Raw genomic sequence first — 23098 nt, forward strand, 5'->3', positions numbered from 1 at the left:
GCTCGTATGACCATCTACAGCTTGTCCAAGGTGACCTGCAGGGTAGTGAAGGGAGGGAGCATCTCCTTTGGTGGAGATGTATCTCCAGCCCACCACTTTAATATTTAATCAACAAATAAAAACACTTTGGCTGATACTGGTCTGTTGGAGCTGCTGGTGCTACTGGATAATAACTCCATCTTCCTAGTTCCAAAAGAAAGAACTTTTAAAAAGGAGCAGCAGCACTTACGGAGAGCGAAAAAATACTCGTATTTTCAAGGGCCAATGACCCTTCAGTAGAAGTTCTTAACGTTACAAAGACTTCTGGGGATTCTTTCTCTCTGGCAACCTCAGTTTTTTTTTCTCATTTGATTTCTCTCCTTCCCCCTTTTTGATATACTTAAAAAAATTCAAAAGCTCCTCTTTGCCAACACAAACAAACTGGTGAAAGAGTGAGCCTCTTACCTTTGGCTGAAAAAACAAGTGTATGATGTCATGGTAAACCATGTATACCTGTCTGGACACGCCCCTCTGCTGACTGCTCCTGTGGCTCCTCTCACAGACCCCGGTATAAAGGCGATTGGAGGCACTGCTCCTCCTTCAGTCTCCAAGATGTTGTGGTCACGTTTGCAGCTAATAAAAGCCTATCTTTTGCCTCCCGTCTCCGAGAGTTATTGATGGTGCATCAATTTTATTAGCTGCAATTTTAAAACATGGAGAGCATTTTACGACCGGACCGGACCAGTTGGACATTGATCCACAAGCTCCCGAAGCAGCCATTGCCTTTGAACTCTGGCTTGCATGCTTCCAATCGTACCTGGAAGAGATTCCCGTGACTGAGCCTGCTATCATGCGCGAAGTTCTCCTCTCCAGGGTCAGTACGCGGGTATACTCCCGTATCAGAGACCTGTCGACCTACCAAGGGGCACTGGACACCCTCAAAAGACAGTACCTGCGGCCAGTGAACACCGTCTATGCAAGACATCGCTTAGCGACATGGCAGCAGCGGGCCGGAGAGTCGAGTGCTGAGTTTGTCTGGGCCTTACAGACACTCGTGCGGGCCTGCAACTGCAGGGGACTGACGGCGGAACAGCATGCAGAGCTCCCGTTACGAGACGCCTTCGTTACGGGGATCAGGTCAGTGTACATGCGCTGATCTTACCTTACATTTGGCGATCAAGCTGGCCGATACGCTGGAGGCTGCTCTGCACAACGCTGACGCTGTCCAGCCGCACGATCTACCGCTGGTCCCATGGACGCTGCAGACCCCGCCACCCGCCGGTGAATCAACCTCGGCTGCTGCCAGTCGTGAGTCTGTGAACTCCCTGTAACCCTCCGGCGAATCGACCACAGCCGCTGCCACTCGCGAGTCCTTGAACTCCCCGCAATCGACCATGGCTCCTGCCAGTCGCAAGTCCGCGCAGTGTTACCTCTGCGGACTCGAAAAGCACCCCCGAAATCACTGCCCGGCCCGAAAAGCTACCTGCTCCAGCTGTGGAAAGAAGGGCCACTTCGCCAAGGCCTGTAAGTCTAAACCACGAGCAGGGTCGAGCAGCGCTGCTTGCGAGGCATAGGGGTCACCATCTTGGTCGCCGCCATCTTGCCTGCCCGCCTCGAGCGAGGCATGGGGGCGGCCATCTTTGTCGGTGCCACCTTGCCCCGCCTCCGACCCATGGGTGCTTACTGGGCACCAAGACGGCGATTCAACTCCGGCCTCCGTAACCCTCGACCAAAGCGCTCCACACCAGCTCGCAAGATCAATGAACATCCTGGTGGAGGGGCACAGGACTAGCTGCCTGTTTGACACGGGCAGCACAGAGAGTATTATTCACCCAGACACTGTGCAACGCTGCAGACTCGTGACACAGCCAGTAAGCCAGAAGGTCACCATGGCTTCTGGGTCGCATTCCACAGACACCCGAGGGGGGGCGGGTTGTGTAGCAACATTGGTGGTGCAGGGCACAGAATATCGGAACTTTCTGTTACTGGTCATGCCTCAACTGTGTGCTATTGGGGCTCGACTTCCAGAGTCTAGTGACAATGGAGTATGATGGGTCCCTCCCACCAATCACTGTCAGAAATCCTCAGTTTTGTGGGACTTCATCATATACCCCGCTACTGACCACACACACACACACCGACCCACACATCCCACCCAACACCATGCCAACAGCTGCACTACTGACACCACTTGTAGCCTCTCTACCCTCAAGATCCCTCCCCCACCGCTGTTCGCCAACCTGACCCCCGAATGTAAACCTGTGGCAACTAAAAGCAGGAGGTACAGCGCAGGGGACAGAGCCTTCATTAAGTCGGAGGTGCAGCGGCTGCTCAGGGAGGGGATCATTGAGCCAAGCACAAGCCCTTGGAGGGCCCAGGTGGTCATTGTTCAGACCGGGCAGAAAAATAGGATGGTCATGGACTATAGCTAGACTATCAATAGGTTCACGCAGCTTGACGCGTACCCCCTACCCCGCATCGTGGATATGGTCAATCAGGTAGCCCAATACAAGGTGTACTTGACCATAGACCTGAAATCCGCTTACCATCAGCTCCCCATCTGCCCGGAGGACTGCCCCTACACCGCCTTCGAGGTGGGCGGCAGGCTCTATCACTTCCTGCGTGTCCCCTTCGGTGTCACGAATGGTGTCTCTGTCTTCCAGAGGGAAATGGACCGGATGGTGGACCAGTGCCAACTGAAGGTCACGTTCCATATTCACGACTGGCAGGATCACGACACCAACCTTCAACGATTTTTCCAAGCGGCCAAAGCTCTTAACCTCACCTACAATAGAGACAAGTGTGTGTTCGGAACCACTCAACTTGCTATCCTTGGGTATGTCATGGAGAACGGGGTCATTAGAACTCCCTCTCCCCACCACCGTCAGAGCCCTCAAACGGTGCCTGGGCTTCTTTTCCTGTTACCCCCAATGGGTCCCCCACTACGCAGACAAGGCCCGCCCCCGGTCAAGTCCACTGCACTTCCACTCTCAGCCGAGGCCCGCATAGCCTTCAGCCGCATTAAAGGGGACATTGCCAAAGCAACAATGCATGTGGTGGACGAGACCATTCCCTTCCAAGTAGAGAGTGACGCCTCCGATTTTGCGCTGGCTGCTACCCTCAATCAGGCAGGAAGGCTGGTAACATTCTTCTCTCGTACCCTTCAGGGCCCTGAAATTCGGTACTCCGCAGTGGAGAAAGAAGCCCAGGCCATAGTGGAAGCTATTAGGCACTGGAGGCCCTATCTCGCCGGCAAAAGGTTCACCTTGCTGACCCACCAGCACTCAGTTGCGTTCATGTTCAGCAGCCAACAGCGGGGCAAAATCAAAAATGATAAAATTTTGAGGTGGAGAATAGAACTCTCCACCTACAACTACGACATCCTGTACTGGCCTGGAAGGCTCAATGAGCCCCCTGATGCCCTATCCCGGGGAGTGTGTGCCAGCGCACAGCTCGACCAGCTATACGCCCTTCATGCACAACTTTGCCATCCAGGGGTCACCCAATTTTACCATTTCGTGAAAGCCCGGAACCTGCCTTACACCCTTGAGGAAATCAGGACGATGACCAGGGACTGTCAAGTCTGCACTGAGAGCAAACCACACTTCTACCGTCCTGAAAAGGCACAACTTATCAAGGCCACCCGCCCCTTTGAGCGACTGAGTGTTGACTTTAAGGGCTCCCTTTCCTCCACCGACCGCAATGTCTACTTTCTCAACATAATTGACGAGTACTCGCGGTTCCCCTTTGCCATCCCCTGCCCCTATACCACTGCCACGTCCGTCATAAAAGCTCTTCACTCTGTTCGGATATCCCTGCTATATCCACAGTGATAGGGGGTCCTCGTTTATGAGTGACGAGCTGCGCCAGTACCTGCTAGCTAGGGGTATTGCTACTGGTAGGACCATGAGCTATAATCCCCGGGGGAATGGACAGGTGGAGAGGGAGAATGCCACAGTGTGGAAGGCCACACTTTTAGCCCTAAGGTCAAAGGGACTGCGGGTCTCCCACTGGCAGGAGGTCCTCCCCGAGGCACTCCACTCCATCCGCTCCCTGTAATGTACATCCACAATGCCACCCCTCATGAGCGACTCTCTTCTTTTCCCAGGAAGTCTGCACTGGGACCACCCTACCGGCTTGGCTGATATCCCCAGGGCCAGTGCTGCTCCGGAAACATGCGAGGAGCAATAAATACTCCCCGATGGTCGAGAGGGTTCACCTACTTCATGAGAACCCCCCGTATGCCTACGTGGTCTTACCTGATGGGCGGGAGGACACGGTCTCCGTCCGCGACCTGGCGCCTGCAGGAGCACCAGACCCCTACCCCGAACACTGCACGGTGACTCTGAACCCCGTACCCACCAATATATATATACCCACGAGACCCCGCGCACACTCTCCTCTCAGCCGAGGCCCGCGCGCACACCAGGCCCTACGCAGACTCCTCACGACACTTCCATACCGGGTGCCGGGCACATGCATGAGGGATTACTGACGTCTAACTGGCTGGCACCTCAAGTCACCTCACTCACAACCACCATCTCCGGTCCAATCACCACCGGTGCTACGTAGATTGCGGCGACAGACTCGACCACCTGATAGACTTAAGCTGTAAATAGACTTGTGAGAAACTTCGCCCCGTGGGGACTCTCTTTTAAAACAAAGGGGGGGTGAATGTGGTAAACTATGTGTATACCTGTCTGGACACGCCCCTCTGCTGACTGCTCCTGTGGCTCCTCCCACAGACCCCTGTATAAAGGCGATTGTAGGCACTGCTCCTCTCTCAGTCTCCAAGATGTTGTGGTCATGTTTGCAGCTAATAAAAGCCCATCTTTTGCCTCCCGTCTCCGAGAGTTATTGATGGTGCATCAGATGTCCCAAAATATCAGGGTTAAAATCGCCCAAAGTGATGCATTGTTGCTTGTGTAAAGAAAGGTGTTATTCTTGGAGATTTTTATAGCAAAAGGGTGAGGGCAGAGGGGTCGGGGGGGGAGCTGCTAAACTAGGGGAACCAGTTTAACAAGCAGCGGCAATGCAACTCATCAGTAAAACACTGGTGACCACCCCCTGTTTCTCTTTGCATTGGTCAATGCAAAACCGTCGGCGATTACTGAGAAACCTTTAAATCCTCAGGGCTGGAGGATTTTGTTTTTGAGGCAGCTGGAGGAAAAGTCAGTAGCCAGTCAGCGTTTATGGAAAAGAGTACAGTTGATGTTTCCGGCCGAGGTTCTTCATCAGAACTGGAAAAATAGATGGAGTCAGAGTAAGATTGGTGGGGAAGGGGAGGACAAACTACAAAGTGATAGGTTAAACCTGGTGGGGGGGGGGGGGAGAGGAGAAGTAAGGAGCTGGGAAGTTGATTGGTCAATGAGATTTAGGTCTGGAGAAGGGGAAAATCATCGGAAAGGGCAGAAGGCCATGAAAGAAAGAAAACGGGGAGGAGCACCGGAGGGAGTAGATGGGCAGGTTAGGAGATAAGGTGAGAGAGGGAAAATGGTGAGGAGGGAGGGGGCCTGACTAGAAGTTTGAGATATTGATATTCGTGTCATCAGGTTGGAGGTTAACCATCCGGAATATAAAGTGTTGCTCCTCCAACTTGAGTGTGGCCTCATTGCGACAGCAGAGGAGGCCGTGAATTGCAATTTAAGAATGGGAATGGGAAGTGGAATTAAAATGGGTGTCCACTGGGAGATCCTACTTTTTTTTGGCAGACAGGAGCGTAGGTGCTCGGCGAAGCGATCTCCCCATCTACGTTGGGTCTCATCGGTATACAGAAGGCCACACCAGGGGCATTGGATACAGTAGATGACCCCAACAGACTCACAGGTGAACATGCCTCACCGAGAAGGACTGTTTGGGGACCTGAACGGTAGTGAGGGAGGAGGTGTAGGGGCAGGTGTAGCACTTGTTCCACTTACGAGGGTAAGTATCAGGAGGGAGATCAGTGGGGAGGGATGAATGGTCAAGGGAATCGCTTAGGGAACGATCCCTGCGGAAAGCAGAAAGTAGGGCAGAGGGAAAGATGTGCTTGGTGGTGAGATCCCGATGGAGGCGGCGGAGGTTTCGGTGAATTATGTGCTGGACGCGGAGGCTGGTGGAGTGGTAGGTGAGAACAAGATGAACTCTATCCCTGGTCGGGTGACAGCAGACGTGAATAAAATGGAAGAAACCGGATTTAGGGGAGTGTTGATGGTGGAGGAAGGGAAGCCCCTTCCTTTGAAAAAGGGGGACATCTGCTTAAGTTCTGGAATAAGAATCCTCATTCTGGGAGCAGATGGAACGGAGACAAAGACAGATCCCACCACCAAGCACATCCTTCCCTCCTCCCCTCTACTTTCTGCATTCCACAGGGATCGCTCCCTACACGACTCCCTTGTCCATTCGTCTCTCCCCACTGATCTCCCTCCTGGCACTTATCCTTGCAAGCGTAACAAGTGCCACACCTGCCCCTACACCTCCTCCCTCACTACCACTCAGGCCGCCAAGCTGTCCTTCCAGATGAGGCTGTTGGGGTCATATACTGTACCTGGTGCTGGCTCCTGTACATCAGTGAGAGCCAGTGTAGATTGGGAGACCACTTCGCTGAGCGTTGGTGAAGTTCGTGGTTTGCACAGGTGCTCCCTCCACCAGAAAAAGATCTCCCAGTGGCCACCCATTTTAATTCCAATTCCCATTCCTACAAGTCAGTCTATGGCCTCCTCTACCGTTACCATGAGGCTACATTCAGGTTGGAGGAGCAATATTTTATACTCAGGGTAACCTCCAACCTGATGTCATGAACATCGATTTCTGGAACTTCTGGTAAAGCCTCCCCCACCACGATTCCCAGTTCCACGTCTCAACTTTATCTCCTCTTCCTTTTCCTTCTCCCATGGTCTTCCGTCCTCTCCCGTCAGATTTCCCCCCTCCTCCAGCCTCTTTCACTAATCGACTGTTTACTCTTTTTCCGTAGATACCGCCTGGCCTGCCGAGTTTTGAGTGCGTTGCTCGGATTTCCAGCATCTGCAGATCGGCTGTTGTTTGTCGCGATCAGTCACGTGCTTCCAGTAGTTCAGCTTCTTATCCGGGGAGTAAGAGGCGCACACAGCCCTGCGGTGAGCAAGTGGTGGTGGTCACGCTGAACTTTTCTCCCCTCGGCCATCGAGTAAAAGAGAGCGGGTGGTCAGAGTTTAACTTACATTGACACCAAAGCAGTTCGTCGGTCGCTTGGTCAAAACGGACAATAGTTTTGTTTTAAGTGAGAGCGGAGCTGAAGGAGCTTCTGAAGGGGTCGGCTCTGTTCCCTTCTTCCACAGAATGATTCGCTTTATCTTATTCTGGACGTACATTTCGTTCCTTCGGTTCTCTTGCGGATTTGGTGAGTCTTTGGCGGGGGGGGGGGGGAGTGTCTGCATCTTTTTTTCAATTTTCAAGGAAGTTACCAAGGTCGTTCTTACCTGGGGACAGATACCGCACGGTTAAAAATTGACTAACTTTCGTCGGTGCTTAAAATGCACCTTTTATAAATCGTTTAAATAATGTATTGCAACTAATCTCAAAGAAACTTGCTTCCTTTAATTAAATTCGGGCGAAATTTTAAGTTTTACGTTACGATGACCCTACTCCCCCCCCCCCCCCTCACCAAATCCACACGCGTTGAACCTGAACAGTTAGTTCACAGTAAGGCCCACGATGTTGTGCCGACTCTTCGATCAATCTGACCCCTCTCACACTACCCGTAAGCCTGCATTTTTTTCGTACGTCCGTACGGTGATGTAACAGTCTTAGAAATGTTTCTGTTTGATAAGCCTCTCACCTCCACCTCCAGCAGCGCGTTCCAGCAACAATATATCTCAAACTCCAGTCCTCTGCTATCACTCCTTTGGCCAGAGAGGATGCAGATATCTGTGCCTCAGGAACCTCTTAACTTACTTCCCCTCTCTGTTTAAAAAAACACCTACTTCTGACATCTCCCTTAAATTTACCTCCTATGGATGCCCTCTGGTATTGGCTATTGCTGGAGGGAGGGAAGGAAGAGTGCTGGCTGTCCTCTCTATCTATGCCTCTCATAATTTAATACACCTCCATTAAGTCACTCACATCCTCCTTTGCTCCAAAGAGAAAACCTATACTCATAAGACGTTCTCCAATCCAGGCAGCATCCTGGTAAATCTCTGCACCCTTTTTAAAGCTTCCTCAACCTTCCTGTAATGAGGTGATCAGAACTGAACACTACTCTTAAGGGAGGTCTAACCAGAGTTCTATAGAACTGCAACATTACCTTGTGGCTTTTGTACTCAGTCACCCCCCTTCGAAGGCTGGCACACCTTAACAATCCTATTAATTTCATGGCATCTTTGCGGGATCAATTGGCTTGGACCCCAAGATCCCCCTATTCCTCCACACTACCAGGAATCCTGCTTTGACCTTGCATTCTGCAAGTTCAGTCTTCCAAAAGTGTATAATTTCATACTTTTCCTGATTGAACTTTATCTGCCCTACTCTATATTGTGTTTAGTTCCATTTATAACCTATAATAACCTTCTACACTATCCAGTTCCCATCATCTGCAAACTTAGTACCGCACACCTCCACTATCATATCAAAGTCAATTTATGAAATTCACAAAGAGCAAAGACCACAGAGCAGATCCCTGCGGAACTTCGCTGGTCACCGTGTCCAAGTAGAATTCTACCACCACCCTCTGGCTTCTGTGGGTAGGCTAATTCTGAATCAGTCCCATGCCTCCTGATTTTCTGGATGAGCCTGCCTTGGGAACCTTGTTAAAAGCCTCACCAAGATCATATATGTAATATCCATTGCCCTACTTTTGTTAGTTTGTTTTGTCATCTCCAACAAAAACTGAATTAGGCTTGTGAGGTGCGACCTGCCCTTCTCAAAGCATGTTGACTAAGCATAATCAGACTATGCTATTCCAAATCCTGGTAAATCCTGTCCCTAAGAAATCTCTCCAATAGCTTGCTCACCACTGACGTATCACTGATATATCATTTCCAGGATTATCCCTATTACTTTTCTTGAACAGCAGAATAACACTTGCCATCCTCCAGTCCTCTGATACCACTCCAGACCAGAGAGGATGCAAGTATCTTCATCAATGCCCCAACAATCTCTTCCCTCCCTCTCCCCAGTAAGCTGTGCTATATCTCATCTGGCCCCAGCGACTTACTTATCCTAATGTTTTTTCAGAAGCTCCAGCACCACTTCTTCCTTAACCTTGAGTTGCACTAGTGTAGCACAGTTGCACATTATTAGCCTGTTCTACAGATGACCTCGTATTCATCAAGATCCCTCTCTCTGGTGAACACTAAAGCAAATTATACTTTTTAAGAGCCTACCCTCCCTCCTCTGCCTTGAGGCACATGCTTCTTGAGTGGTTCCCTGGTTTATAAAGTATTTTGTAATCTTATTCAGATTTATAATCGTATGGTTTATAATGATTTATAAAGTTTATCCAGATGTGAATGGTTCAGTTCATGGTGAGAGACCTGCTTTTTTAAAAGTTTAATATCTTAAGCTATTCTGTAGGTAAAATAAACTTTAAACTTGACAGACTACATGCGCGATATGCTGGCATGTGCTTTAACGGACTATCTTCCAACTCTGGAATGAGAAACTAGATCAAATGATAAGAGTACTGACTTGATTTTTCAGAACATTTTAATAGTGCAGTGTGGGATGCTTAATTGTGTGAATAAGCTGTTTCTTCCAGGCAGGTTGGGAGGAAGCCAGCAGATATTATCAATTTATTTTTCTTTACAGAAGTAAGAGTGCATCTATTTTATCTACAAGTAGTCCATGGAATAACAGCGTAACCAGAAAGAATTAAAAGTTGACTCTAGCCCCTGTATTATGACTATGATGTCTACTTGGACTATACCCTTTCCATCCAGCTTTTAAACCATTTAAAATTCTCTGCAGTGCTCAGTAGGATTAATCTGAATAAAAAGAAATGGTAGTTGTTTGTTGCATTTCACTGAATGTGATTATGAATAGTAGTTCTTTGCTGCACAGAGAAAGGGTAATTAACTTTGTCTCTTTATTACTGTCTTCTGTTACAAGAAGGGGAGAAAACATTCATACGGTCCTCTTCATAGGCAGGAGTCCCTCAGAGCTAGTGTTATGATATCAGGATACACTGAAGCCAGTTTTAGCATTGTCAACTGTGGTGAAAATTAAAACTCAAGTTCAGGTTTATTGCCATCTGTCTGGACATATATACAAAGGAAATGGTGCACCCACAAAACACCTATCGCAGTCAGCATTTTAAACAAAATATTGGTACAAATAAGTTAATAAAATATAATTCAAAATGCACGTAGTGCTCAGCACAGATAAACAGAACAGTCAATGGATCACTGTCCTAGTACCGAAACTTTGTTGGTGCCCGGGATACTTGTTAGTCTCACAGTTTGAGGGAAGAAGCTGTTACCCAGTCTGGCAGTCCCAGTTCTGATGATAGTGGATCAAAGTGATTGTGGGATGCCTGGTAGGGATCCTCAACAATGCTCAGGGCACTTCGTATAAAACGCTTGGTAAATGTCACAACTATGATATGGAGACCCCAGTGATCCTCTTGGTGGGTTTTACTATCCTCTGTTGGTTTGTTGCCTTGTAGCATTGCGTACCACACCAAGATGCGGTAAACACAAAGTACACTGCAGATGCTGTGGTCAAATCAACACATACAAACAAGCTGGATGAACTCAGCAGGTCACGAAGTGAGTCCTGGAGAAGGGTCTCAGTCCGAAACATTGACTGCTCATTTCAACGGATGCTGTCTGACCTGCTGAATTCATCCAGCTTGTTTGTACGTGTTAAGATGCAGTAAGACAGGACATTCTTGATGGTGCTCCTGTAGAAAGTTGTTTGAATCAAATCACCTCTTTTATTTCTTGCATAAATAATAAATGTAGACTGGTATGTGGACTGCTGTTCCTCAATTGAGGTGAAGTGTTTTGCCCGTGAGGGCCTTTGAATTTGTGTCTCCAAAAAAAAAGGGTGGGGGGCTCCTGTGACACTTTCAATATGGCACTGAAGCAGTAGCCAAGGTTACATGCGCAATATGCTGGCATGTTCTTTAACAGACTATCTTCCAACTCTGGAATGAGAAACTAGATCAAATGATAAGAGTACTGACTTGATTTTTCAGAACATTTTAATAGTGCAGTGTGGGATCCTTAATTGTGTGAATAAGCTGTTTCTTCCAGGCAGGTTGGGAGGAAGCCAGCAGATATTATCAATTTTTTTTTCTTTACAGACGTTAGAGTGCATCTTATTTTATCTACAAGTAGTCCATGGAATAACAGCGTAACCAGAAAGAATTAAAAGTTGACTCTAGCCCCTGTATTATGACTATGATGCTTGCTTGCCATAGATCTATTTAATGCACGTAAACTGTTGACTAATCTGAATTTTAACTATAATATGTATATGTATTAATCCATTGATACAGAATTACAGACAAGTTGAGTGTTGATTCCATCTGCATATTAAATTTGACACCTTTTATGACAGCAGATTTAGTTCGGTGCTCTGTTGCTCTGTACATTAATCTGTGGTTTAATAATTTCCATTAAGCTTTGTATTTGATTATATGGTGTATATATAGTAGAAGCAAAATTGTGCCCTTGTGTTGCGGCTGCTTTCAATAAAATATTAGAAAATTGTTCTGAATGTGAGGACTAGTTTTGCTTTGCAATACTTTGTATCAACTCTTTGAAGATTAGAGAGAAAAACTATGCGTTTCTGTGGAAGGCACTTTGTCAAGGACAATCCATTTCTCACTGTCCAGAAGACAGGGCATTATGTTGAGGAATTTTTTTGAAATGCCTTTTCCATGCTGACTCCCTCAATTGTTCCTAAACTCTTCTCCGTTATTAACTGTTACGTGAGCCCTTGGGTATTTGTAGATCTGTGGATGGTCTGATAGCACTGAAAAAATTTGTGCTTTTTGTCATTATCTCTCCAGCTATTTCATGTTGGAGGCATCATGTAAATGTGACAATTTATGCCAAACTGCATGCTTGAACTGATAAACTGTTCCACACATTTGTTATACTGTGGGTGAAAGAAACATCTTCCACAGATTCACCTTTGCTCATTTTTTGTAAATGCCGTGTTTCTGCTGTCCACTTTGACTATTAAAATAATTACTCCCTGAAGTAGTTTCAGTGAACAACTGAAGTGATAGAGCACTGCAGGTGGTCCTCATTTTTTTGACGTTCGCTTTATGACGGCTTGCTGTTATGAAAGACCTACATCAGTACCTGATTTCGCAAACCAAAAAGGGTTCCCGCTTTTACGAAAAAAAGATGCCCGCTTTATACGTGTGTTTACCCCGCGAAGATGACCATGACCGTGAAGCCTTGTTCAGGCAGCTGTGTGCGCATGCGCGTACGTGCCTATGCGTGTATTTACCAATTTTTTTTCTCCAAATTGATTTCAGCTCGCTGTCTTCCCGCTTTTGATAAGTGAAACTGCACTGTACATAGAATATTTCTACTTTATATAGGCTGTGTATTTATCATATCATTTCTGCTTTTACTATATGTTCGTGTTATTTTAGGTTTTATGTGTTATTTGGTATGATTTGGTAGGTTATTTTTTGGGTCTGGGAACGCTCAAAAAAAATTTCCAATGTAAATTAATGGTAATTGCTTCTTCGCTTTATGACATTTCGTCTTACAAATGGTTCCATAGGAACACTGTACCTTAGAATAGTGGGGGAAACCTGTATTATTTACAATATGCTGGTAAAGGCTTCTGTAGCTCTTTAGCACCCTGAACCCTGACTTAGTACAATAGCAGCAAAAGTTCAAAGTATATTATCAAAGTTCCTATAGAGTCATTGAAAAGTACAGCACAGAAACAGGCCCTTTGGCCCAGCTAGTCAGTGTCAAACCATTTAAGCTGCCTTGTCCCATCAACCTGTAGCATGAGCAGAGCCCTCCATACCACTGCCATCCATGTACCTAACCAAACTTCTCTTAAACTTTGAAATCGAGTTGGCATGCACCATTTGTGCTGGCAGCTTGTTCTACAGTCTCGTGACCCTCTAAGTGAAGAAGTTTCCCATCATGCTCCCCTTCAACTTTTCACCTTTCACCCTTAACACATGACCTCTGGTTGTAGTCCCACCCAACCTCAGTGGGGAAAAAGTCTGCTTACATTTACCCTATCTACACCCCTCATAATTTTGTCTACCTCTGTCAAATCTCTTCCCAATCTTCTACGTTCCAAGGAATAAAGTACTAACCTATGCAATCTTTCCATGTAACTCCAGTCCCAGCAATATCCTCGTTACTTTCCTCTGTACTCTTTCAACCTTATTTACATCTTTCCTGCAGGCAGGTGACCAAAATTGTACATAACACTCCAAATTAGACCTCACCAATGTCTTGTACAACTTCAGCATAACATCCTATCTCCTGTACTCAGTACTTTGATTTACGAGGGCCAGTGTGTTAAAAGCTTTCTTTACGACCCGTTCTACCTGTGGTGCCACTTTCAGTGAATGATGGACTTGTATTCCCAGATTCCTTTGTTCTACTACAAATCCCTCTGCAAGCTCTGATTCCTGTACCTTGCTGTCCATTAGACCCCCAATCTTGATGTCATCTGCAAATTTGCTGATCCACAATATCTTCCAGATCATTGATACAGATGACGAGCAGTAAAGGACCTAGCATCGATCCCTGCTGCTCACCACTAGTCACAGGCTTTCAGTCAGATAGGCAACCAACTACTACTGCTCTCTGGCATCTCCCACAAAGCTAATGTCAAATGACTGAGCTTCTGGATCACCTTCCCATAGGGGACCTTGTGGACTGTCTTGCTAAAATCTATGTCGACAACATCCACTATCTTGCCTTCATCCACTTTCCTGGTAAATTCCATGCACAAAATGATACTGACTATCTCTGATCAGTCCATAGGTGTGGTCCCTTAGAGTTGTTCCCACTATTGATGTCAAACTCGCTGGCCTATAATTTCCTGATTTATTTTTAGAGCCTTTCTTAAATAGCGGAACAACGTTGGCTATCCTCCAATCCTCCGGCACCTTGCGTGTCTCTAAGGATGATTTAATTGTCTCTGCTGGAGCTCCTGCAATTTCTGCACTGGCGCCTCACAGGGTCCGAGGGAGCACCTTGTCAGACCTGGGGATTTATCCACCCAAATTTGCCTCAAGACAGCAAGCACCTCCTCTCTGTAATCTGTATGGTGTCTGTGACCTCGCTGCTGCATTGCCTCACTTCTGTAGTCCATCTCCTGAGGAAATACAGATGCAAAAAAATGCATTTAAAATCTCCCTCATCTCCTTTTTGGCTCCACACCATTCTGGTCTCACAGAGTATCAGTTTTGTCCCTTGCAATCCTTTTGCCCATAACATATCTAGAATCCCTTAACATATTTGGAATTCTCCTTGTTTGCTAGGGTAATCTCATAGCTTCTTTTAGCCTTTCTGATGTCTTTCTTACATTTCTTATACTCCATAAGCACCTCATTTGTTCCCACTTGCTTATACCCAAATACACCTCCCTTTTCATTTTCTTAACCAGGGACTCAACATCTCTTGAAAACCAATGTTCCCTAAATATATGTTATGCTTACTTTTTATTCTGACAGGAACATACAAGCTTTGGACCCTTAATATTTCATTTTTGAAAGCCTCCCACTTACCAAGTACACCTTTGTCAGAAAACAGCCTGTCCTGATCCACACTTGCCAGATCTTTTCTGATGCCATTAGAATTAGCGTTTCTCCAATTTAGAAACCTAACCAGTGGACAACACCTATCCTTCATATTTAGTTTGAAACAAATGGTATTATGATCACTAGATGCAAAGTGTACCCTGCACAAACTTCTGTCCCCTGCCCTATATCATTCCCTAATAGTAATATTACTTTATTGATCCCAAGTGGGACATTCTTTTGTTACAGCACCAACAGTTAAAAACACACTTAGCAGTGTGTTTAACTAATAATAAATACAGAATAATAATTGTGTAAAAATAGTGATAATATAAAAATAGTGTACCAATGTGCAATAATAATAGGAGATAATAGTATCAACCACTCTCTCGTTGGGACTTCTATGTACTGATTCGGGAAACTTTCTTGAACAGATTCAACAAACCCTATCCCATCCAGCCCTTTTACAGTTTGTGAGTCCCAGCTAATATGGAAAATTAAAATCACCTACTAGCAAAACCTTGTGTTTCTTGCAACAGTCTGCAATCTCTCTCTCAAATTTGTTCCTCTAGATTCCGTGGACTATTAGGTCTCCATTAATGTAGTTATATCTTTCTTATTCCTCAGTTCCAGCTGTATAGCTTCAATAAACAAGCTCTCTAGCCTGTCTGACCCTGCTGTGACAATTTCCCTGACTAGTAATGCCACCCCCTCACCCTTTAATTAATCACGCTCTGTGGCATCTAAAACAACGGAACTCTGAAATAGCTGCTCATCCTGCCCGTTCTGCAACCAAGTCTCACTAATGGCTACAATATCATAATTCCATGTGTTGATCCATGACTTGAGCTCATCTGCCTTTCCTACAATATTTCTTGCATTGAAAGAAGCTCAGAACATTAGTCGCAACCTTTTGATTCCCAACTTTGCCTGGGGTCTTAACAACGTGTCTCCAAAATCTCTCCACTACCTGATTTGCCAATCTGGTTCCCAACCCTCTGCAACTCAAATTTGAACTCCTTGCCCCCTCCCCACCATACCACTGTCCAGTACTAACAAACCTTCCCACGAAGATATTAGTACCCCTCCAGTACCGGTCCCATTTTCCCTGGAAGAGAGCCCCATGATCCAAAAGTCTGATGCCCTCCCTCCTACCCCAACTCCTTAACCATGTGTTAAACTATGATCTTCCTAGTTCTGGTCTCACTAGCACGTGGCATGGGTTGCTTTGCACAAGCCTTGCTGAGCTTGTCACTCTTCCTACCCATGTCATTGGTACCCACATGGATGAAGACCTCCAGCTGCTTAAGACTGCTTAAGACTTGATCCTAAGTTACTAATCTTACTATAATAGTAAAAGAGAGGTGAGAGTAGATAATTAACAGCTGGAAAATGACACTGAAGAGGTAGTAATGGGGGACAAGTGGATGAATTGAATAAGAATTTTTCATCAGTCTTCACCATGGAACACATCAGCAGTATGCTATAAGTTCGAGAGTGTCAGGCTGAAGTGAGTGCAGTTACTATTACTAGGGAGGAGGTACTTGAGAAACTGAAAGGTCTGAAGGTAGGAAAGTCACCTGAATCCACCTGGATTACATTCTGGTTCTGAATGAGGTAGCTGAAGAGATTATGGAGGTATTATGATCTGAGGAGCAGAAAAATTGCAAATGTCATTCCAAGAAGGAAGGAAGACAGAAGAAAGGAAATCATTGGCCAGTTAGCCTGATCTCGGTGCTGGAATTGAAGATGTCGCAGTCGATTGTTAAGGATGTGGTTTTGGGGTACTTGGAGGCATATGATAAAATAGACCAAAGTCAACATAGATTCCTTAAGGGGACAAATCCGTTGGAATTCTTTGGGGAAATAACAAGCAGGGTAGGCAAATGAGAATCTGTAGATGTTGTGCTTTTGGATTTTCAGAAGGCCTCTGATAAGGTGCTGCCCATTTAGCCGCTTAACAAGATAAACGCCCATGGTATTAAAGGGAAGATTCTAGCATGGATAGAGCTGTGGCTAATTAGCAGGAGGCAAGGAGTGGGCCTTCTCTGATTGGCTGCTGGTGATTAGTGGTGTTCCACAAGGGTTGGTGTTGGGACCACTTACTTTTTACGTTGTATGTTGGTGATTTGGATGACAGAATTGCTAGCTTTGTGGTCAAGTTTGCGGATGATACAAAGATAGGTGGAGGGGTAAGTGGTGTTGAGGAAGCAGGGAGTCTACAGATGACGATATTGGACAAAGAAGTGGCAAATGGAATACACTTGCAAAGTGTATAGTCATACACTTTGGTAGAAGGAATAAAAGCTTAGATGATTTTCTAATGGGGAGAAAATACAAAAATCCGAGGTACAAAGGGACTTGAGAGTCCTTGTGCAGGATTCTCTAAAGGTTAGTTTGCAGGTTGAGTTGGTGATGAGGAAGGAAAGTGCAACGTTAGCGTTTGTTTTGAGAGGACTGGAATATAAAAGCAAGGATGTAATGCTGAGGTGAGGCCACACTTGGAGTACACTGAGCAGTTTTGGACCCCTTATTTAAGAAAGGATGTGCTGACATTGGTGAGGGTTCAAAGGAGGTTTGTGACAACAATTCCAGGAATGAAAGGCTTATTGTATGAGGAGTGATTGATGGCTCTGGGACTTCACTTGCTGAAATTTAGAAGAAAGGTTTTGGGTGAGGTGGGAAGGGGAGGATCTCATTGAGAACTATCGAATGTTGAAAGGCCTAGATGGAGAGGATGTTTCCTATGGTGGGGGAGTCTAGGACTGGAGGGCATAGCCTCAGAATAGAGGAATGTCTGTTTAGAATGGAGAAGAGGAATTTCTTGAGCAAGAGGGAGGTGAATCTGTGGAATTTGTTGCCACAGGCAGCTGTGGAGGCCAAGTCATTGAGTGTATTTATGACTGGGATTGATATATTCTCCATCAGTCAGTGCATGAAAGGTTATAGGAAGAAGGCAGGAGAATGGGGCTGAGAGGGAAATGGATCAGCCATGATGAATTGTAGACCATACTTAATGGACTGAATGACCCAATTCTGCCCCTCTGTATTATGGTAGCCTGATTGCTGAGGGGTAATAATTGTTCCTGATCCTGTTGGTGTGAGTCCTGAGGCTCTTGTACCACTTTCCTGATGGCAGCAGTGAGGAAAAAAGAACGTGTCCTGGGTGGTGGGGGTCCCTGATAATGGAAGCTGCTTTCCTATGCCAACATCTCATGCAGATGTGCTCAATGGTGGGAGGGCTTTACCCATGATAGACTAGGCACTATTTTTGTAGGATTTTGTGTTTCCACCAATGGACAGGAAGTTTTTGGAGTTTTGGAAGCTCAGTAAACGTGGGAATGCACTGCGTCACAATGAATGACATGACCTGTAACACACTTCAGATACGTAAAAGTTAATCGATTTTGTTTTTACAAACTGAAAGATAATAAAACTAAATGAAACATCAAACTTAATCTCATAGCCGTTCTGTTCAGTGCACTTTTTTATCTGAGGAATGCAAAAATGAAAATCAGCAGTTGTCTCAGATTGGTTAACACAAGCAGTAGCATTTCCACTGTGATTGTGGTTGCTGTGCAGGCATGTGTGCATATAGCATTCATCCACAAACTGCAGCCATGTAAAAACTAATTAATCTGTGTGTTGGTGTTATTGAAGTAGGAGTTACAGGGTTGGACAGGATATGTCCACTGTCTTGGAACCTTCAACAAGGAGAGATAAGTATTTTTTTAAGGAAAAATTCACAGTAACATGTTGAAATAAAATTCTGGAAACTCAGTTTTGGTCTTAAAGCACTTAAACTAGTGAGGAAGAAATTAAAAGTTTAAAAATTGCTCTCAAAAGTGCTCGACTAAAGTACTGTAAAATTCCAGTTAATTCACTATCTGACTATAGGAAAACTTCAATCATGGGGCAGGTTTGGGACTTTGCTGGTGGATTTCCAGTCTGTTGGATGTTACTTCTACGATTACCCCGGTATACTTTGAGCTGAGTATTTTTAAGATGACTCATCTTCAGGTTGAACTTATTATCCTGAAGGCCAATTTCAAAGTTTAATTTATCACCTGCACAGGGGCAGTGAAGAGCTTCCTTGTTGCATCATGCAAGTTGCATTCACAAGAAAACTACATAAAGTAAGCATAAATTATACATGCATTTTACAAGAAAGTGTATGGTTAGAACAAAATAAAGCATTGTGATGCAAAGTGTTGTTCTACTGAGGCAGTGATTAGGGATGTGCAGGTTGATTCAAGAACTGAATGGTTGAAGGGAAATAGCTGTTCTTGAACCTAGTGATGTGGCTCTTCAGTCTTCTGTACCTCCTGCCTGATGGTGAGTGTGAGAAGGAGGCATGGCCTGGATATTGGGGATCTTAAAAGATAAAAGTGCCTCTTTTAAGGCAGCACCTCATGTAGATAACTAGTAATGGTGGGGAGGATGTGCCAGTGATGTGTTTAGTCCCAACAGAATTGGAACTGGGGTCACTACGGATTGCAGGTGGAGCACGGGAATTGGACCTGGTGACTGGGAAGAGAGATGCAAAGTACATTTATTGTGAAAGTATGTATGCAATATACAACCCCAAACTATGTCTTCCCCACAGACAGTCACTAAGCAAAGAAGAACCATGGAACCAACACGTCAAAGAAAAATATCAAACATCAGGCCCCCTACTCCCACGTGCAAAAAAAATCATGCAAAAAGCAAAAAAAACAAGCAAAAACACAAAATCGAAAGGCATATTTCAGTTCAGTTTATATTTCAGAGAGCGGTGAACATTACCTGTGTTTCACTGCTGAAGTACTGGGATTTCCAAATCATTGGATATCGGTTCCTTGATGTAATCCCAGTGGTTTAGTATGTAGGTCATTTAGCACTCCCTTTAGGCCCATGAGTTCCCGAGTTCCCTTTAATCTTATTGGGTACATTGTAAATGTTATAGTCTTTTATAATCCAAAAGAAAGAAAATCAAGTTTAGGTTGGGGGATAAATTGGAACAACAGCTTTTCGTCCAGAAAGTCAGTCTGTCTGGAACCATACAAGTCCTTAATGTACCAGGTTATTCACACTTTACTGTAGTTTCTTTGTCCAGTCATTTTGTTCCTTCATTTGTTTACCTGGCCATAGGTTTAATGTTGTCACATGTGCCAGTGAAAAGCTTTGTTTTGCATGCCACTCAAGACAGAATGTTCCTTTTCCACAAGTTCATCAGTTATACAAAAGATAAAGCACTGACAGAATATTACAGTTTCAGAGAAGGTGCTTGTAGACCAGGGATTCCCATCCTTTTGCCAATACCACTGAGCAAGGTGTCTCTGGGCCACAGGTTGGCAATCCCAGTTGTAGACAAATTAGGTGAGGGACTATGATGAGTATAAAAGTTTGGACATTATGTGAAAGTTGTTGGTGAGGTGGTACTTGAAGTACTGCATACAGTTCTTGTCGACCTGTTACAGGAAGGATTTGGTTAAACTGGAAAGAGTGCAGAGAAGTTTTACGAAGACATTGTGAGGACTAATGGGTCTTGAGTTATAGAGAGAAGTTGATCAAGCCAGGTCTTTATTCCTTGGAATATATGAGAATGAGGGATGATGTATACAGTATGTCATGAAGGGTTTAGATAATGTGGATGGTAATTGCCCTTTCCCCAGTGCAGGAGTCCCAAATGAGGAGGCAGAGATTTAGGGTGAAAGGGGAAAGATTTAAAAGGGACCTGAGGGACAACTTTTTCATGTGGGGGATGAATTGCCAGTGGATGTGGTTGAGGGAGCTACAGTAGTATCTTAGAAGCACTTGGATGGGTACATGTGGAGGTGGGGCAGGGTTTAGAGGGGTATGAACCAAGTACAGGAGATTGAAACAGGTGGGCAGTACAGTTGGCATAAAGACATTAGGCTGAAGGGCCTGTAGCTGACTCTAAATTGGATGGGCATCTCGTTCAGTATGGATGAGTTGGGCCAAAGGGCTTGTTTCCAAGTTTTATTACTCTGCAACTGCCTTTAATGGTAGTATGAAGGATATGCCTGATAATTGTCAAGCATATCCCACAATGTGGTGGAATAAATTTTTGTTGCTGATGATGGCTCACAATACTTGCAGATGCCTGGCTTTGAGTTGCCAGGTCTGTTCTGAGCCTGTTTCAGTTAAGATATTTGTTGTTCCACACAGTGCCATGTCAGTGTGAGGATGGGACTTGTTTTCGATAAGAATTCTGCTGTGGTCACACCTCCCTATCCATTTGATACAACTGAACTGGAAGATCAGGCAGGTTTATCCCTTTGGTGCACCCACTACCTATCGTGATTTTAGTTAGCAAACATGTCCTTCTGGAATTGGCCAACTTAATCAGTGTTGGCCCTGGCTGAGGAGCTTAGAGCCAGTTGTCACAGTCTAAGAATGTATGGCCAGTTAAGACAGAATGAGAAATTAAGGTTCTGGTGAATCTTGTCATAGGAGGGTTGCAAAGACTCTCATTTCTTCTCTTAAGAGGAGTTTGGGGATGGGGCAGGGAAACTGGTAGCTGGGTACGTCTTGCTGAATAGTCAAACAGGATTCAGGGGGCTGAATGACCTCCTCTTGATCCATTATCTTGTGTTATTATAAATGCCAGGTCCATCAACAGTGCTCCCCCTCCTTCCAAGTCATGCTGTCTTCTCACTATTACGTCATAGTGCAATGAAGTTGCCAGTGGCAGACAGCTTCATGGAAGTTTGGCATGTCCCCTCTCAGACTGGCTTGCTCAGGTCTGCTGGATACTATCTAGATGTAGAAGTTCTCAAGCCATTGGAGCCCTTGGTGGTTGAGTGGGATAATAATTTAGCCATGATGGAATGGTGGAGCAGACTTGATGGGCTGAATGGCCTAATTCTGTTCCTTTGTTTTTTGGTCAGTGCTTTGAGGCCTTAAGAGGACCAGCAATGCATAGCGAAGGAATTCTGGAGTGAAGGAATTGAGACCAAATAAAGTCTGCAGTGCCTAAGGAGTGGTTGTGAAAGAGTGTTGAGTTGGAAGCTGGAGAAATGGAGAATGATAAAACCACAAAAAGATGATCAGAATTTTAAATTGGGTGTTTTGTTCAAAGCAATCAAGTATTTTGTTAGAACTTGCGTTATTGTGTTTCCTCAATCAGATTCAACATTTCAACTTCCACATTCAGTTTATATCTATTTTCTCTCTTCTCCACATCACACAGAACTTGTTTGTTCTTTTCTTTTATTAAATAGCTGAAGTGTTGGGCTGAGATCGAGGCAGTACATTGTTGTGTTCGATTTTACCACAGTTGTACACGGGGGGGGGGGGGGGAGAACTGGCAAACAAGGTCATGAAATCTGTTGGCAGACTCTGAAAGGGCTTAATCTGCTACAAAGACCTAAATTAATGAAGCTTCCTTTGAACTGGGCTGTTCATTTATTGCAGCTTTCTCCTGTTCATTCTAGAAAGCATTGGCTTGGACAGCAGACTCCATCATTACTAAACTTAGCACTATTTGCTCTTCTACCAAAGTCAATGTTAGCAAAATTTCAATGGGACACGAGTAAAGAGAATGAAATTTGAAGTTCTGCTCCGGTTCTCAGAGCAGAAGATCAGAAATATTGTGGCCTTCTTCAATATGTTACTTTATATGGTTGAAGTTCATTGTCTTGCAAATAGGCAGCCCTGAGAGATTATTTTTCTGCCTACTAGTTCCTCAACCTCATTTTCTGAACATTTTTTGTTCATTATGTGCCAGGCCTTTCTGAATATACCTCACCTTTTATCCACGCGATCTCAGTCCTCCTTTTGACTCTATTCCCTGCCCTATTTGACTCTTTGTTCCATCCTCTGCCGTTTTTAGAACGGCATTTTTAGAATCCCATTTCTAGAGTCGAATCACTTTCTCCAATGCTTGTGTGACTCTGAACGGAGTGCACATTTGAAAAGCATTCTTAAGTTCCTCAACCACTGGTGTGGTGGCTCACAGCCTGCAACATGTGCATGGCTCCGATGTAAAGTGGCTAAGGTTTCTGCACTGTGCTACAGTGAGAAACTTTGTTTGCATGCCATTTAAACAGATCACATCAAGCATAAATACATCAAGGTAGTTCAAAGTGAGGGAGGGGTGGAACAGCATAGTCTTGCAATTACAGAGAAAATGCAGTAGACAGTGTAAAGGCCATGACAACATAACTGAGCCCAGCTCAAACGGCATCTATAACTCACCTGTTGGCGGTATCTCAGATGGTGGCGAGGTGGTGTATAGGAGTGAGTTAGATCTGGCTGAGTGGTGGTTCAACAAACAGTTTGCATTCAATGTCAGAAAGACCAAGGAATTGATTGTGAACTTCAGGAAACGGAAACTGGAAGAGCACACAGCATTTCTCATTGAGGGGATCTGCAATGGAAGTTCCTTGATGCCAAGATCTCTGGAAATTTATCCTGAAC

General features: G+C 45.1%; 2 protein-coding genes across 2 annotated transcripts in view; one reads left to right on the plus strand and one right to left on the minus strand.

Annotated features, from left to right (window-relative positions):
* The window catches only part of tmem87b (transmembrane protein 87B), an 82479-nt gene extending 75691 nt beyond the window's left edge, over positions 1–6788 (minus strand). Inside the window, exons 1-2 of the mRNA XM_059982878.1 lie at positions 6506–6788; positions 2526–2764 (exon numbers count right to left, since the gene is read on the minus strand). Of these exons, the coding sequence (XP_059838861.1) occupies positions 2526–2764; positions 6506–6653 (387 nt within the window). The 5' untranslated portion in view covers positions 6654–6788. The remainder of the gene's footprint in view (positions 1–2525; positions 2765–6505) is intronic.
* Positions 6789–7202: 414 nt separating this feature from the next.
* The window catches only part of mertka (c-mer proto-oncogene tyrosine kinase a), a 163772-nt gene continuing 147876 nt past the window's right edge, over positions 7203–23098 (plus strand). Inside the window, exon 1 of the mRNA XM_059982877.1 lies at positions 7203–7336. Within this exon, the coding sequence (XP_059838860.1) occupies positions 7276–7336 (61 nt within the window). The 5' untranslated portion in view covers positions 7203–7275. The remainder of the gene's footprint in view (positions 7337–23098) is intronic.

Source organism: Hypanus sabinus, chromosome 10, assembly GCF_030144855.1.
Source record: "Hypanus sabinus isolate sHypSab1 chromosome 10, sHypSab1.hap1, whole genome shotgun sequence".
NCBI classification, from domain to species: Eukaryota; Metazoa; Chordata; class Chondrichthyes; order Myliobatiformes; family Dasyatidae; genus Hypanus; species Hypanus sabinus.